General features: G+C 38.8%; 2 protein-coding genes across 3 annotated transcripts in view; both read right to left on the bottom strand.

Annotated features, from left to right (window-relative positions):
• Positions 1 to 11,643, bottom strand: part of LOC145501280 (uncharacterized) — a 28,069-nt gene extending 16,426 nt beyond the window's left edge. The window contains exons 1-11 of one of the 2 annotated variants that reach the window (XM_081480769.1): positions 11,124 to 11,643; positions 9,454 to 9,496; positions 9,304 to 9,357; positions 9,008 to 9,085; positions 5,703 to 5,808; positions 5,089 to 5,106; positions 4,457 to 4,524; positions 2,834 to 2,927; positions 1,636 to 1,705; positions 1,089 to 1,207; positions 757 to 896 (exon numbers count right to left, since the gene is read on the bottom strand). In XM_081480769.1, coding sequence (XP_081336895.1) covers positions 757 to 896; positions 1,089 to 1,207; positions 1,636 to 1,705; positions 2,834 to 2,927; positions 4,457 to 4,524; positions 5,089 to 5,106; positions 5,703 to 5,808; positions 9,008 to 9,085; positions 9,304 to 9,357; positions 9,454 to 9,496; positions 11,124 to 11,311 — 978 coding nt within the window. In that variant the 5' untranslated portion in view covers positions 11,312 to 11,643. The other variant, XM_081480770.1, reaches the window with a different exon arrangement.
• Positions 11,644 to 16,254: 4,611 nt separating this feature from the next.
• Positions 16,255 to 18,226, bottom strand: part of LOC145499453 (kinesin-like protein KIF21A) — a 39,513-nt gene continuing 37,541 nt past the window's right edge. Inside the window, exons 33-37 of the mRNA XM_081478969.1 lie at positions 18,123 to 18,158; positions 17,748 to 17,882; positions 17,528 to 17,654; positions 16,904 to 16,976; positions 16,255 to 16,467 (exon numbers count right to left, since the gene is read on the bottom strand). Coding sequence (XP_081335095.1) covers positions 16,386 to 16,467; positions 16,904 to 16,976; positions 17,528 to 17,654; positions 17,748 to 17,882; positions 18,123 to 18,158 — 453 coding nt within the window. The 3' untranslated portion in view covers positions 16,255 to 16,385. The remainder of the gene's footprint in view (positions 16,468 to 16,903; positions 16,977 to 17,527; positions 17,655 to 17,747; positions 17,883 to 18,122; positions 18,159 to 18,226) is intronic.

Raw genomic sequence — 18,226 nt, 5'->3', positions numbered from 1 at the left:
TTTGCAGGAAAATTTGAGCAACTCATTTGGACTATTATTGTACTTGCCAAGAAAGGAATATTGAAGGCACTTTGCTATTTGTTTGACCACAAGGTTCTTTTTGATTGAGAACATCATTTGCTCTTTTAACAACAATGCACTTGAGAAATGCACCAATGGCAAAGCTCTTAACATTGTGACCACTGCCCAGTTTTTTGCATCATTAATCTAATTCTCAAGCAGTTTATTTAAAATAAGGAATCTAGACTTCTTTATAAACTGGCCTAATTACCTAGATATTTCCTTTTTATATTTGTAAATATATTTAATTTATTTTATGTTATTCTGATCATCTGTGTAATTGAATTTGAGTAAATAAATAAGTAGATAAATAAAAGAACGCCTCCAGGGTAGTTTTGGGATGTTCATGTTTACTCGTTGCAGTGATGGAGTTTCACAATAAATTTGCAAGTTTACAACTAAAGATAAGTTTCAAATATGTTGTACTGACATGTACATGTATTTGATAAGATTTCTAGCCAATTTCGCAGTATTTTGGGCATTTTAGTGAATTACACAGGATTTTGCGGATTTACTTGAAATTGGCGGCTCTGTGACCACACTAAATATGAGAAGCCCTGCTGTAATAGAGAGGTCTAAATATGTCATATATTTTTAAGTGAGATGCCTAACTCAAAGAAACCTAATGGTGGACACAAGTTCGACATTAACAGTAATTTGCTTCAGAGTGAATAAATTTGAATAGTTTATACATACAGCAATATGGAGAGGAGTCCTTCCAATATGTCCTTTGGCATTGACGTTAGCTCCACCCTTGATAAGAGCCAGTAGGATTGGCTGATTATCCTCTTTGGTTGCCCAGTGTAGGGGAGAGTTGCAGAATCTGTCTGGCACATCTAGGGCAAAAAAATGCCCAGGGGAAAAAAAAACATTACTATTAATCACTGTACATCTACAATCGGACAGACAAACAAAATTTATCTTTGGTTGTGCTCTTTGGTAGACAAGTTGTGAACCTATGGTGGTGTATATCATACAGAAATCTCTCGTCATGCCATGCAGACTTATGATGCCAACTTAAAACTCACCAATTTCGGTTGCACCCTTCTCTATCAGGACATCTACAACATCCCTGGCATGGCCTCCTTTTCCATAAGCTGCAAGGTGAAGAGGTCTTTTGCCTTCACTGTCTTTGGCACCACAGTCACTGCAAATAAATTTCAAACATACTAAGTACATGCACACTTTAGGTGCTAGAAATTTAAGAGAACTTACTAATTTTTAGCAGTTAAGCTGTTATGTTTCACATAGCATACGTGATAAGTATTACTGTACATGTAACATGAATTTTTTTTCACAATTGTACTGTACATGAGGCATTTCAAAGAAAAGCTAATTTTCCATGTAAAAAATAAATTGTAAACTAGGAAGCAAAATACGTTAGGCATCACAAAATAAATAAATCAATAAAAGGCAATTCAGTCGAATTGTATATGCAATAGCTTTTGAAAATACACACATTTGTTTGTGCACACAGCACATAATTTGTGAAATACATGTATGCACATTATTTGTATTTGTTTTCTAACATGACACATGTATGATCTGATGATGTACTGATTTGTAATTACTTACGCATTGTGATTTATAAGTTCCTTGACAACTTCCACTGGGTGATAGCCACTATCCATAACAGCTTTCTCAACTGCAGTTGTGTAATTATCAGATAAGAAAAGCACTCATCATTTAAATTCTAAAAAGTCAATTAAACTATGAAAATTTTAAAAAAAGCTCGTATATCGGGTCTACATGTACAGTGTACACTAGGTACCCCCACATACTTGACTCGACCCTTTCAGTGCCTCCATAATGTACTGACAATGTCATGAATGCGTCTTACATGTACACTTCACATGCTTTCTTGACCTACTGATTATGTCAAGATTTTGAAGGCTTAAGTCAAATCATTGGCACACCAACATGCAAAATGCAAAACCCTTTGGCCTAAGAGATCTTTGATACTTGGGAGATTGGTAACTATTAGTTACCAGTCTCCCAGAAGAATGTTCTTGGTTTTGCCTGTAACTTTCTGCCATCTTGTTTCTGTCATGTTTTGAGAAGATGTGAGACGAGTTTGGGTATATTGGAAAGTACATTGGCGAGGGAGCAAAGGTATAATAACCAGGAAGCTCTAGAAAGGGTTTGGAATGATTCTGGTGACGAAGAAGATTTCAATAGCAATGAAAACGAAGTTGAGTCGTATGAGTTGGCAATTGAAGATGAAAGTGGTGACTCTCAAGATGCATCTGGCACAGGGGGCTGGCCCATGGGGGCTGGCCCATGGGGCCTGGCAGTGAAAGGGTGAAAGGACCATAGTCAGCCTCTGCAATTTTTGATGTCAATGAAATTATTGATATTGCATGGTGAAGCGAAATCTTATTGCTTTACTGTAAGTTGTGTTCCTGAAAGTTATCTTTAGTAGTTTCATAGTGATTTATGTTGTTTCAACATGCTCCAGACAAACAATATATCAGTAACCAAACTCTCTCATGTAAACAAAAAAAAAAAGGTGTGGCTGACTAGGGCCCTTTAAGCACTGTGGGGAAACTTTGACTGTAACTAAGGGTAATTAAATCCTACAAGAATTCTAGATCTGAAAAAACATAAATCTGTACTTTTATTTACTTTAAAATTAATACTTTTACTCTGAACAATTTTTCCAGGTACATGTACAGTACATGTAAGACACGGAATCAAGACAAAAAAAACCAAATTAAATCAATCTAGTGTCATAACACAAGTTTCCATCCAAAATATTTAATGATAGTCTTACTTTTCTCGAAGAGGTTCAAGTCTCTTGTGACGAGAAGAAGAGGCGTCAAACCATCTGCATTTGTACAGTTCACATCCAGCATGGATTTGGATGACTATTAAAAAAGAGTAAGAACAAATTTATATGTAAACATTAGGCCAGTTCTTGTTAAGTTCTATCCATGTGCACGTTCTATACATGACATTGTACATGTAATAAGTTACTTCAATCTGTTTATTTTAAAAGCGATCTTGATCTTTTAAAGTCCTTGAACTGATTATCTTAAGAGAAGTTTTTCGTATAGTGGAGCTCAGTTGTGGAACAACTTACCTATAGACCTAAGACAAGCATCTTCACTGACCGATTTCAAATCTAAATTAAGTTGCCACAGTTTAAAGTAATATCTTACTTTTAAGTAAACTTTTAGACACAGCCTCCATAAAAATCAGTTTTTTTGTTAATTTTTATCGTAAGTAGGCAGATAGGTAGATAGTCCAGTAACTTTGTTGACTGACGGAAAAACTGTGTATAAATAAAGTTATCTTATCTTATCTATCTTACCACCCCCTATCTATCTTATCTATCTTACCACCCCCCACCCCCCACCCCAACTTCTCTCTTCAATGCTGAATGCTTTGAATATTTACAATATGATACGCTACAGTACAAGTTTAACATGGGGTTTACCCTTAGCTAATCAGCTAGTTTACAGGTAACCTACAGCCCTAGTACAGTATATTCTAATTTTAAATTAAAACTAAAATTTAAATTTTCAAGAATATTTGAGCACCAAGGGATTTCGTAGGCAGGATTATTGTCGCCAGGGGACCAGAAGACCTACATCAGCATCAGATTAGTTAATATTCTGATCAATCTGAAACCGATGGAGGCCATTAGCCCACTAGGGGTCTTTCTTTAACACAGTGGTTACTGCCTGACTGATATCTGGGAAGTCTTGGGTTCAAATCTGCCACAGGGGACTCATCTGGATTTTTGATTGGTCCCATTTTCAGATTATGCCAAACATTCCGTTTTTCTCATCTACATGACTTGTATTCACCAATCTTAAACTTAGCACTATTGTAATAATTTCATGTCAAACGAGATGCTTGCAGCATGCATGTAACTACATGTATGTATCTAATCCGATGCTCACAGCAAATTGCTTATAATAAACAAATTTGTTTCTTTCAAATACTGTGGCTAGACTAGCAGCTATGAGCACTTTTTCATTGCCTGGGTGTAGTACAAAATAAGTGCAAAATGTTTTTCTCACATGCCGTTGGGGCCTGGGTCTACATGTAGGTTGTGTGAGCCTATAGGGCAGGCAGTTGCTTTTGTTGCGTCCACCATTACCAACTTTCCTGCCCACCTACCCAAAGATTTTAAGTTTTTATAAAATACCAGTATATTGTACAAGCCTTGTCATGAACTTTTTTCATCATTTCCAGTTTTTAGCATAGTGCAATTAATTTTGTATTAATAAAAATTACCTTTGATTTTGCAATAAAGGTCAGGCAGCACAGACAGCTTGACAATTAGCTACCAGTGGTGTGTGAGAATAGTCATTTAAAACTTCTAAAATCTAAATCCAATGATAATCATTTTAAAATTCCATTTGCACAGTTGCAAAAGGTTACTTACCAACAATTTCTTCACCAAAAGAACATTTCCTTGCCAGGCAGCCTGCAGCAAATGCCGAGATGAATATCCTGTACACAAAAAAAGTTATCACTGATAAAGGAATCTGATAGATAACATGCTCTGATTTTGAAAAGCTTAAGGCTGCAGCACACTAGCCAATTTTCTGTCATAGAACTGCAGATTTTATGTCAGGGTCAAATCGGGTTAAAATTTGTCGGGCTATCAGCTTGCCACACCCTAGCCGATTTTTTGTCAAGACTAACCACGTTGAGGCTTGGGACTGAGTCATCCAAAATCAAGATGGCACCTATTCCACTGACGCGACTCTCATGACATTTCCCAATTGGTTGAGGCGTGTGCGAGCCCCGACAAATTGTCTTGGTCCACCGCACACTAGCCGACAAGGCCCGACAAGACATTTTGAGATCTAGCACCGTCAGATATCACCAACAAACCCCAATCTCGTCGCAGACTTGTCTGAATTCACCGCACACTAGCCAACAAGTGAAGAGTTTTTTGTTGGCCAACAAGTGAAGAGTTTTTTGTTGGCCAACAAAAAATCAGCTAGTGTGCAGCAGCCCTAAATAGATCAAAAAAATGTTTTCAAAATTACAAACAACTTCCAAACTCACCTTGCCTTGCAACAGAACCTAAAAATGCAATATGTGAAAATTAGTAAAGAGTTAAAAATACATTCCATTTTGACACATTTACATGTATACCTCTGACTAACTGAGTTTCAGGGCTGTACTGTAAGTTACGGACCAAGTTTTTTCCCCTTCGATACAGTCAAGGAAAAATGAGCATCCGTAACTTACAGTACGGACCAAGACAATGAGGTTAGTAAGATAATTATATCTCTCCTGTGTGATGGGTTCAGGAAGGATAACTATTCATGAGGAACTGCTTCAAATTTCTGATGCACCTCAAAAGCAAAGCGAGTCAATTTGAAATCGCTTTTAAGTCATTAGCACACTTTAAACATAATATTACAAAATTAAGAGTAAAAGAAAGTTTTAAACTTTTACTTGCTATAAAAGTTGAGAACACTTGGTGATAAATCACAAAACAGTTTGGCAACAAAAACAACTTTAAAAGAGTTTGGCGGTCTGTGGGCCGCACAGGAGAACACGACCCGCTAAATTGTCCACCAGACAAGTTCTTACCCAGCAGAAAAATCTGCTTGTCCTGGACAACCAGGGGGCACTTTTTCCGAGCGTTTTGTACTGGTTTAATAAATACATACCCAGAAGTAAGGGCCTCATCGAGTCTGAAGCAAAATCCAGGACTGACTGCCCTTTGTTGTTACACAAAGTTATGTCTGCTCCATAGTTCAACAACAGTGACACCACCTGCAAGCAGAAAACAACAACTTGTTTCAACTTAAATAAGTACATGTATGACACAGAAATAACTTATTTTAATTTAACTTAATAGTAGTGCAAGATAGCAAAATAATTTTTGTAACTTCATCAAAAAATATATAAGTCACTTCACCCATCCACTGACTCTTTGAATCTTACACGTAAGGTTATTAAATTAAAAATTCTGTCAATTCTACAATTTGTTAATGTAAGTGTATTATTGCGGTACAATATGTACATCAAAGAGTGATGGAACATACCATCATACAGTTTGTGCAGGTTATGACACTGAGCTGATCTTCTGCATACATAAAAGTTTGCATTTTTGGCTACATAGTGGAACCATGCCTTACATGTACAGCCACCCCATTCATAGTACCACATCATTATTAATGACCACTCTATTCTGACCCAAACAAATTAATTAATTGAGTGATTTTTTTATTTAAAGAATCCCTTCAAATGACACGGCCACCCCTTCTGTCAAGGCATAGCTAGGATAGCCTACATTGAGGTGTAAACGGGGAAGGGATAGGAAGGCAAAAAATGTGAGGTAGAAGGGAAAGGAATGCCTGCTACAGTACCAGTATACTATTGATCCCAGACATCTGTTGAAAAGTTTTTTTTTTTTTTTTTGGGGGGGGGGGGGTTAGTTGCACGCACCATCAGTTTCAGCCACTGAATCAAAATAAGTGATTCTGCAGCTGGTCATTAACCAGTACAAAATGAGCAGCGCTGTTGCAGCGCTGCAGAACAGCTTCAAGAAGCACTGCAAAACTGCTGTGAAGTGGCTGGCTGCAGAAGTCACAAATTTTGGCTGCTTAATGCTGCCACGAGCAGCTGTTTAACAGCTTTAAACAGCGATTTGACAGCAGCGCAGACATTTTCCGAAATCACCATCAGCGCTGTGGAAAGCTAAGGTTGTAATATGCCAAGAATGTATTTATGAGATATCAGTTTACGGTATACGGTATATTGGTCGTCTGTGATTGTTACATGAGATCTTTATATAAAGCAATCACTGTTTTTCTGTGACAAGATCTCCAGCTGTTGACTGTCAATTACATCAAGTGGCCTGATAACACTGCACGCTCTTAAACAGGTTTCAGAAACTGAACTCAAAAATGTATCCTTGGTAAAAGAAGAAACAGCAGCAACGAACCAAGCTGTTATGGTTATTTTATTTTTCTGCTTCAGTGCAATGACGGCCGTCATCTGTCATGATCAGCCTTACCAATGTCTTGTTGAGTTTGCTTAAGCAACACATCGTAAGTTCACTGGCATACTACCGAAACAGGTAGACCGCGAATTGAAAGATACGCATGACAGTTGATTTTGGCGCTAAACGTCAACGACTTAGGTCACGTGGCTTTGTTTTTCAAACCAAAAACACGAACTCACGTGGTCACATTCCTAAGAGCGCGATAGAGCGAGTCAAAGAATGGCGTTCTCCGTAAACAGCAAAGGGCGAAGTTACTACCGAGGAAAATCAATCAATGAAAGTTTGAGAGGAAGTGTTATCGACTCTATTATGGCGGAAGGTGGAGATCCAGCCTCAGGGTTCTTTCCAGGAAAGTTTTCCGATGTTGCTAACCGCTTCAGAGTGTCAACTCAATTTGTTTCAAAGTTATGGCAAAATTTGTGCGCTACGGGTGACCATTTGCCTTCGAAGAAACTATCAGGTAATCCGTCACACCTCAAGCCTGAGGACATAGAACTGATGGAATTTCTCAAACAGGAGAAGCCTTCCCTTCCCTATAAATCGGTTAAAGATGTTCTTGAAAACTACAGTACTTTAGACGGCGGAATGTCCTTGACAGCGATCGGAAACTATCGCGCTCTTAGGAATGTGACCACGCGAGTTCGTGTTTTTGGTTTGAAAAACAAAGCCACGTGACCTAAGTCGTTGACGTTTAGCGCCAAAATCAACTGCCACGCGTATCTTTTAATTCGCGGTCTACCTGTTTCGGTAGTAGGCCAAATTGTTTTAAAGTGTCAAAAGATGTCAATTTATTAGCTACAATCGAGCTAGATTCTTAGTGTGTATATTCTGGCGATTTATGGCTATTTATAAACTGTACTTTGCAGCTGTTAGCAGCTATTTCACAACTATCCGTGGGCTGCCAGACAATGGCAAAATGATGTCAAGCACTTTGAAGGGCTGCAGAGTGTTTTTGCAGCCAGCTGCAACTTTACTTTGGCTGCAGAAAGGCTTGTGAAATGCTGCAAATCAGCTGCATATCAGCTGTACAGCTATTTTGAAGAACTTTTGTGGCACTGCACAGCACTGCTCGTTTCGTATGGGATTTACAAAGATACTTTTCTTGGCACCAACAAACATTTCATAAATTAGGCTTTTCCTGTATCCTGCAAACAAAACTGCCAGAAACAGCTCCACAGCTAAACAAGTTGCTAAGTGCAATTATTGCTTGGGTAATACAAATTTATTTGCTCACGCTGAGGTTTAAATCCCTCAAAGCCCTTACCAATTATACATCTTCGTAAATGACCATTGTTGGTTTTTGTGATCAGATGGTGCCAATTAATAAGTTACACAGTGAAGATTAGCCAATGGGAATTATACATTTGCCAGTAAACAAAGAAATGAACAAAGTGGGGTTCCTATGGCAAGCATTCTTCCTTCCTCCTAGTCTCTCTTCCTTCCATCTGCACTTCACCTCCCCCTTCCACTTCCTCTTGCCTTCTCCCTCCCTCTCTCTCTCCCCATTTAATGCCTGCGATGCGGGCAAAAGCTAGGATATTGACTTTGGTTGATATTTAACTGAAAACTAACCGGATGAATTCTTGTCACATCACTAAGCAACAACACAATGTAAATTAAATCAAGACTGCTATTTTATAGGAATTTCTCCGAAAATGGGGAAATATACCACACGATTTATTGCATTACATGAGCGCAAGTTAGTAAATTTTTCAAAGGCACTGCCTTCATAAAAGAAACCACGAAAAATGTCGTTTCCTTGTTTACATAACCTGAAAAAAGTGCTTGTGTAAACACTAAAGCGGTACGTGCCTTTGTTTTATGAATAAATTTTCGATTCCCGCGACTTTCTCACGTACCATATTCAGTAAAAAGTTATTAAAAATAACCCAGAATAGTACTAATACTCATCAATAAAATTAACAGCAAACTTAATATTGGCTTCTACTGATCTCACGTCAATACCTTTCGATGCTCGTTCATTGCCGCCAGCATGACCGCGGTGAATCCTCCATCCTTGGTTTTAGCGTCCACGTTAACTGACTGCAGATTAAAAGAAAATGCAAAGTTTCTACATTTACAACAACAACAACAACAACAAAACTGCTGGGATAGAAACGTTACGTCGATAAAAATAAGTCTTAAGGCCTGCAAGCGTAGGCTTTTAAAAATCAGCTGAATTCTGTGTACATTGGGGCATCAGTGCTGTTAAAAGTTATTTGTTTTGTGTTCACTATAAGCTTATTGTCTGCTTAGCTTACCGCATTTCTCGACGTACGAGCGAGAAAATTCTGCACTCTTTCGTAGTCACCATTCTGTGAAAAACAGACATGGAAATTTGTCATAAAATGCCCTGATGCAAAAGCACAGAGAAGACAACAAAAAGCATGCGGCTATTTACTAGTACGTACCTTCGCTGCATTTAAGAACAGTTCGCTCAGGTAGATGTCTGCCCTGAAACACAAAGCAAATCTAATATTAAAAGGAAATTGCAAGGTGACACAACAGATGATAGCAAACTGTGAAACAGGAAATCTGTGTAGAGTGATTCGATATTCTGCACCTTCCATCGGAAAAGAGTCTTGAAGTGCAATCGTAGTAGTGTCTCATGTAATTCTTCGTTCTGTATACTCGCGCACAATGCCCATCGGACAAGCCTCCTTTCGTCATTGTAGCGATCGTCGACGATAACAGCAAACTACCGTTTGTTTGGAGTCCATTGGTGGAAAATCAGCGTGAACACAAGCGCTTTTCGGCCATTAAATACGCGATATAAAGCCACACACGACAAAGTCGACGAGTCCTTTCAAACAAGGCTTCCCATAATTCAACTTTGTATATTTTTCTACCGCCATGGCAATAGCCAATCAGCGAGCAGTATTTCGATAGTTCTGTTATGATTACGTCATTTCCCGGGAAAATACCGTAAAAATAACAAAGACTTCTCAAAATGACTTTTGTCATGCATACATACTGTGGGTCTATTGAAGGTTATTTTTAAGGTAAACCTGTTTGAGACCAGCTTATTTACCCACTTCTTGAGAGGTAATTTCACGAGGACTTGTTTATCGGTTTAACTCCGTTACAGATCGCGTGATCATTTTTCGTCTCAATAGAAAGTCAGAACCGTTGCTTTCAACCACTGAATTTTTGTAGTAAAATTTTTATGTGTATTAAAGAAACTTTAGATCAGTGCTAAACATTCAAGTATCTGATCCGTGAAACAAATCTTTACCGACAGCCAGGTCCGGGCAGCCAGGGAATCGAACGACACGAGACTTAATATGCGAATTAATATGCGCATAAATTGATACTGAAGCCATCACTGCCGACTTCCTTCCTAGATAAGTCAAGTATAAGTCGCATTAATTTAGTTTACAAGGAACGGTATCTTAATTTCTACACTTAAGTTGAAGTTTTTTAAGAGATACGTACAGTATTAAACGGTTCCTGTTGAATTTTGTACTTCGCTCGGCTCGCGTGATCACTAATCGGTCGTGAATTATAATTACGCGCCGTCATAGCACAACACATTGCACTAAAATCGAAAACCAATCTCGAAATTCTAAATCTATATGCTTCTGAAATGTAAAGCGAGATATTTGAAGATAAGTTATCAAATAAGCTGAAGAAATAAGATTTGTAAATGGCACGATCGAGAAACATAACTCGTCGTACTTGTGACTAATTTCAGTTCAGCTGATCTCACGTTCGACGTTCGTACCGTGAAGTCACGCAAATACACAAGGGACAACAGTGAAAAGAAATTGTAACAAAACTGCTGGATATAAACGATTAGCCATGGATAAACCAACAGACAAGGTACCTCGCACACCTCTTTGCTATTACAAAGACACAATTTCATATTTTCCATGATACTTCTCCCATATTTTACTGACAGAATCAGTCCTTATCAAGTGCTCAGCGACTCAAAAGGCAATATCGCGATGTTCAATCACTTTGCGTTCGATTTTCAACGAATTTGGAATGTTATTTTGGAATTATATTAAACATTTCTACAGGGTTGGAAAGACTGATAACTTTTACAACACGAGATCTAGAAATTTCGTCAAGTACTTACGTTTTCAGCGGCACAGGGTTATTCAACGTGAAATACGGCATGGTATCACACTGTACCGGGAAGCTCAATATCACGGAAGTATTGTAGCACCCGGAGAGAGTGATACTGTAGATCCTTGTTGTTTGCCGACTTCCTAGCTTTGCCAGCGCGACTGATTCTCCTATCTTAAAAAAAACATTGACGTGCATGCGTATTTATTTACAAACTTTGAAAGAACTTTCATTGTTCCCTTCTCGACAGTGATTGGATAGTCTTTCATGCATGAGAGCCTCAGCGCTGACGGACACGAAATGCTTTTGTATTTCAATGGAGCCATATTTTTTTTTCTCTTACAATATCACGACATTGGTTCCAGTGCACGATTTTGCGGGGGTGAAGTCAAGTGTTCTCAAAATACACAAAACAGAACGACTTAGAAACTACACAAAGACCCTTTACAAATAGACCTTGGTCTTCTTAGAAACTACATACGACTCTCTCTTCTGTCCGGGCTTGCAGAGAAGAAGACCGAAGTTGCAGAGAGAAGTTTTGATATGACGAGGGATTATCCTTATAAATCGTCGAAGACATACGCTTATATTATGTATACGCTTTATTACTCTCTTTCTTTTTGATAAGAATATTGGTTTTCCGTATTCTTACCTGTATCTGCCGATTTTAGGATGAAAATATTCTTGTGAATGGATTATAGTAGCTATGACATTTTTGTGTTAGAATGTAATGGGGGTATCGATTAAAAGTGTTGGTGTTTAGATGGCGTTGAAGTAATGTTGGAGCCAGACTGCTGGCATTAAAGCCTGATATGGCACATAGAATTTCTTGCAGAAATGCTTTTAGCCGATCAAACATACAGGTCTCTGTAAGACGTGGACCGGATAGGCGACGGATGGCGGATGGCGAAAATATGCGGATGGCAAAATGCGGATGGCAAAATGCGGATGACAAACTGCGGATGGAAAAATGCGGTTGACAAAAAATGCGGATGGAAAATTGCAATTGGCCATATGCGGATGATAAAATACTTAACCCTTTGAGCCCTAATTACGCATATACGGGTAATTCATGGTCTAGCTCTTTGTTTCACTTGTGACGTCATTAATTTGAATGTCATCAGATATTCTTGATAAGCAGATAGTAGAACTTGGCCAGGGTAGACCTTTCCGTGGTGCAAAAACGGTGGTAAAATGGTCCACTATGCCTATGATTGATCAAAGTCCATTTCTAGGCTTCGCTCGTAATTAACAAACACGGCAGCCAGAAAGAACATGCAACGCAACAGGTAGCCAGAGTAAAAGGGCCGAGGATAAAAAGAAAGGAAAGGGGCAACAAACAAAATTGAGAACGGGTAATGACAAAAAGGAAGTCCAAATTTTGGACTATACGCATGCCCGGAATTGAAATATTGCTCAATTTTGTATGTAGTCCTCGAAAAATCTCTCCTTTTGGTAGAAAAAGCTTTCTTAGCAAACTTAGGCTTATTTAGCTTCATGGCAGCCAAAACACCTGACTTAACGGTTAAAAACGGTATTTTTTTAACAAAAGTTTGATATTCAAAGGGTTAAGAGGGGAAATTGACTTACGATGTTTTATGGCAGTCCCAGTTGTGAATAAACCAGGTTATCTTATAGAATTTAGGCCGGGAGAAGTCTAATATTTTTATTCAATCACAAAACATATAGAAAATTTTTACGCCCGCTGGATCCAATAAAACAAAAACGGAACAGTCTATGATCGATTAATAACAGACTAGGCTTTCCTTTTATAAGAGAAGAGAAAAATCAAGAAAAACCTCTGGGACCAGGATAGTTCTTCTTTCACTTTTGCATCACAGGACTGTCACTGTCTATTCCCATTGAAATTGCCACTGCAGGAAACTGACATTGTCAAATTAAATGCCACTACATGCAGTAACCGATCGCGATCGCGCCCCACTGTACCCTAGTTGAAAAGTCTGCAAGGCAAAGGCCAGTGACCTTAGCGCAAGCGGAACTGAGCACGGGCAATGGAGTTTACATAGCGACGATTCCTTGAACAAAGCTACCTGTGTTTGGTCGAGCGAACTTATATCGAACGGGTACAGAGCTTTTTTTAAAGAGTTTTTTTTACAGCTTTTTCTCCCTCTTAAATTAGCGAAAGAAATTGAATTCCAGATATGAAAGCGCTATAAAATAGCGATGCACGTTCCCCGTCAAAGTCTGCAGGAATTTTAACAGACAAAATTCAATGAATTTAAAATTATCGGAAATATCTTTTGCTTCGTGTTTTGCCAGATCAAAACTAAATACTTCACTGTTTTGCTGTATCAGAGACGGCGTACGTCAATAAAATGACAAAAATGATGCCAAAAATAATTTAGGACTGATTTCATAAAGGTTTTAACCGTAAACAATACCATAACCTTTTCTGTCGATAATAGTTTATTCTTCTCTTCGGCGTTTTAGTACACCAAAAAGAGCATTAATTAATTAAAAGCATTAATCTTACAAATATTTTCACCTCCAGCCATCAGGGGGCAACAACGGCATCTTACCGTGATGATCGAATTCTGTTGATGGATATTCCACTTCTTTGTACCTCAAAATTGGCAATCCATTGCCGCCAAGAGAACAATCAACATCGTAGCTAATTTCCCCTCATCAGGATTTATCATCCCCACATTGCCATTCTCAAATTTTTCATCAGCATTTTTCCATCCGCATTTTGCCATCCTCATTTTATTATCCCTATTTTTCCATCCGCCCTCCGCCATCCGATCTTCGTTTCACAGAGACCCCAAACATACAGCCAGTGCTGTTTTTCTGTTCGGCTAGTTTTGCCGTTCAGAGGAAGGAAGAATTTTATACGGTTAAGTTAAAACGTTCATTAAAATTGTGTTGTATATTGGCCAAGTTCTATTTTTGCGTGTTTATGGACCAAGACGGAGTCAAGGTCCATAAAAAAAAAGAACGAGGCCAATATCCAGCCATCTTGACCGAACAAGTTTGGTCAATAAAGGATTTATTATATGGCTCTCGGGGAAATTTTTCTTGCGGGACACTGCGGGTAGTCCCGAGCGGGCAAGATAGCTCCAGCTTGCCCGCTCGGATAGCCAATCACAGCGCAGGATTTGATTCATCTTGCCCGCTCACGGAGCTAGCCATATAATAATTAAGAATCTTCGACACAAAACTACATTCTTTTCAAAATCTCACCCTCGGGTTCATTCTCGAAATATTCTTAAAACTTCGCAAATGGCAGCCTCGATATTCTTATAAGATATATTCTCATATAAAGAAAAAAAAAAGCGGTGAAGAAATAGTTACAAATGTGTTGTTGCATGTTGCGTATGTTCTCGGCAAATGGTCTACAAACTGTTAAGCCTGCTCGTTTCAATCACAATTGAGCTAAACCAGGATTCGAGCGAGTTTTGATTTGAGTTTTATGTTCTCAGTGAGGTTTTCTGTTTATATTTTCTGCCCCGGCTAAACTTTGCACTTCCACTAATCTTAAACTCTTGACAACATTAAAACAGGTAAACCAGAAATTAAAGTTTCGATGACCTTTCAATTCTGGAACAGCCGCGCTAATCGGCTTTCGAAAAACCCGAACCAGGAGTGTTTAATGGTTTCCTACTGGTCCTTAAAACGTCCATTGCAACACAATTACTGGCAAGTCATAATTGCTAGTAAAGCAGATTATTCTGTGATTTTAGAGTGTCACACCGACAATGTAACCTTTCACGTTGTTCACAAGAAAGAAATGCCTTTCACTTGGCTTGTAAATATTGACGCGGATTTAAAGCCCCGGGTCGCACTAGTGTCAATTTTGTTTGTGTAAGTAAGAAATCTGTCAACAAGTAGGGTAAAATAAGTGCGACCCCCAGTGTCAAAAACTTGCCAAATTTTTCCGGATTGCCAAAATTTCGCCAATCTTCAAAGAAGCCGAAGTGCTGCCTCGGAGGCTTCCAAATTTTGGAAAAGCAAACAATTTTGTATTTTTAACCATTTAACTGTCATATTTTTTAAAACATGTCTGGATAAAATTACGGCGAGAAAATAACTTCGACGGTAGTCCAGTTTGGCGCGTGCGCTGGCGGGACAAAATCATTTTTTCTCCGGTCCAACTGACGCTTTTTACAGTTATTTCAGTGCAAACGAGGAAAATGAGCGGCGTTTTTATTCAAATTCTTATGATTCGTACCCTGGCTCCGGTTACTGGTAGCAATTTGAAGAGATTGCTTTAGCGAGACAATCTTCTTCGAACGCAAGTGGCGCAGGCAACAACACAAACGCAAGCCCAGCAAAACTGCTTCCAACCCTCCATTGAAGTGTTAAGATAATGCTATGTAAATACGGAATAGAACTGTATTGCTTTTACAAAACTTTCTCAAAAATACGTGCGAATCTAAACGTCGCAACCGTGTTTACATACTCTCATCTAAACAGACCTATCGACCAATGACAGTATCTCAGTCATTTTATAACATGTCATAGAAAATACGTGGCCAACACAATGCAGCACACGTTTAATAGGAAGGTTGGGTAAAATACCGTCAAGTATACAAGGGCTTTCCTGTATTCTGATTGGCTGTATTTTCTATGGCATGGTATAAAAATAAATACAATTTTCGCTAGCGAGCGGTTGGTCCAAACAGCTCACATGACTCAATATTCCCCAGCCAAGGAATATCCGAGTGACATTCCCCAATTTTAAGGCTGCGCGTGTTCGAAAAACATTTGAAGGATAATAAACACAATAGCCTCAATTCGGTGCGAAATATTCTCGGATATTTGTCTTTGTAGATTATCTGTTGTTCAAAGTTCACACTGAGATTTGAAATGTTCGCTTCTCGGAACAGATGATGTCTGCGGACAAATATCTGAGCATATTTTCGCGCCAAATGGAGGTTATTGTTTATTTACACCATGCTCTACAAATATGGCAAGTTGGTGCGTTTTTATTTTACTCAAGTTTTCTATATTTTGGGGGCGTTTTTAATAAAAAAAAATTATTCCACTTGCGCTTGTTGGATATGAAATGGTTATAGCCAAGTCGGCGCTTGGCGCATCGTTGGCTATCTACCATCTCATATCGAACGTGCGCTAATGGATTAATCGTTAAGTATACAACAAAAAACAAGCACACATGGACACCCGTCAATACCACGTATATTTTGCAAGGGTGTAACAGATATATTATTTACATATAGCAGTGCTCTGTTGAAAATATGCCATAATTTATTATTTATTCACAAAGATATATTCATTCTAGAAAAAAAAAAAACTAAACTTCCACCGAGCGATCTAATTCATTTAATTGTTCATCTAGGGTTCCAGTTACGCGCCACAAGCGGACCAAACGATCACTGAAAAAACAACAAAATAAGCTTCATGTTAGCATCAAAGTTTTGGATTTTTTTTTTGGTATCTTTACTTTCTGGTTTAGTCACAATACTAACATTGAACTGCTTCAAACAAACACAACCAAGCCAGAGCAAACTGAAGCCGAACAATAGAAAATGGCTGGCTTTGTTCTTCTTTAAAACGTCGATCTATATATAAATATGAGCCCATAGAAGTTCACTGATTTAGAGGGGGCGGGAGGGGGGGGGGGGGGAATATTACGGAGGTTTGTCAGTTTCTCTTTTATTCGTCCGAGATCTGTAGATTCAGAGAAATATCTTACTTTGATTTGTATATAGCACACTACACGGGTTTCCAGTGTAAAACGAAACTTTCAAATCTCTCCCCTCCACCCGTGTTTTGTTAAGAGCCTGGCAGAAGTCTTTAATAAGCACTCACCTTGACGCTGTGAATACACAGGATGAATTCGTACAAATAGCGTTGATGGGATGCCTGTGAGCTTTGATTTCACCTGAAACGAGGCGAAAACGTTTGTCAACACAAGAATTCTCCATACTGCGTTACGTACAAGTGTAATGACACTGGTTAGGAGAATCTGGTTACCTCAAGAGAGGATGAAGGGTGAGAGGGTTAATCTTCCGAAGACGCCAATCAGTCTCTGGTTTAAAAACAATTTTACAGAGTTTACTGGGTGACGATAGCGAAGTTTGAACAATAGTAGAGAGCGTAACCGAGACAAGGATTCTCGTCAGGATTGACACTGTAGTTTCAAGAGCGTCCACAGATATCGTAGTCCGTAAACTTATCTCGCCGGTGTCCGCTACGGATTGTTTAAATACGTCACACACTATTATTCGTTACAGACCCTATTCTTTCCATTCTCGACATACAAAGCGATGTTCAAATATTCGAGACAATTTTGACGCGTGACGGAACAAGGAAAGCTTTTTTCAGAGTCCTGCACCATGTCAGTCTTCTTTTCCCTTAGCACCGATTCGAAAAGCCTATGATTTCTTCAAAGATGACACAAATGCGTTGAAGCCTCCTTAAGAGGTTACTTACACACAAGAGTCCCATTTTCCACCCGCCAGAGCTTTAGCATTCCACCACGGCATCCGCTGAGCAGTACGTTTTGCGGGTGTAAGAAATCTAAAGCGCAGACCCAGTCCTTATGAGCTCCCGTCATATGCTGTGAATGAAGAATCGAAAAGAATATTACAATATTTTATCACCAGCTAACCAGCCACTTAACTTGAGGCGTTTATTTTTCAGATCATTTCACCTGAATTAGTTGCTGAGTTTGAATGTTCCACTTCTTGATACTGTTGTCACGTGACCCACTGAACAGATGGTCGCCTTTCAGAGCCAATGACTGCACGCCGTCATAGTGAGGCGGTTCCAGCTTGCTTCTTGCAGACTGCAACAAAGTACAAGCAGCGCAGACAGTGTTTACAAAGTAGGACTACAGTGAAATCTACGGTGTTTGCCTGTCACCAAACGTATTATAAAGCCTCAGCCACGTTATAAACATCACGAAACCTTAAAAAGTAAACGTGAAATGGTTTAGACAAAAAAGAGAGTTTGTCGATGAAAGCTTGACAACATTATTTCGAGTTGGAAAAGCGATGAAAAATTGCAGGAATTGAATATCAGTTACCTGTACACCAACATTAGCACCATTCAATTCGAATATCTGCGAGAGAGAAAATAACACCAACATGAGAAAACACGCCTTGTTTTTTTTCTTTTGTTAAAAGTATA

This window comes from Orbicella franksi, chromosome 10 (assembly GCF_964199315.1).
Source record: "Orbicella franksi chromosome 10, jaOrbFran1.1, whole genome shotgun sequence".
In the NCBI taxonomy this organism is placed as follows: Eukaryota; Metazoa; Cnidaria; class Anthozoa; order Scleractinia; family Merulinidae; genus Orbicella; species Orbicella franksi.
This window is presented reverse-complemented; position numbering and strand designations above follow the sequence as displayed.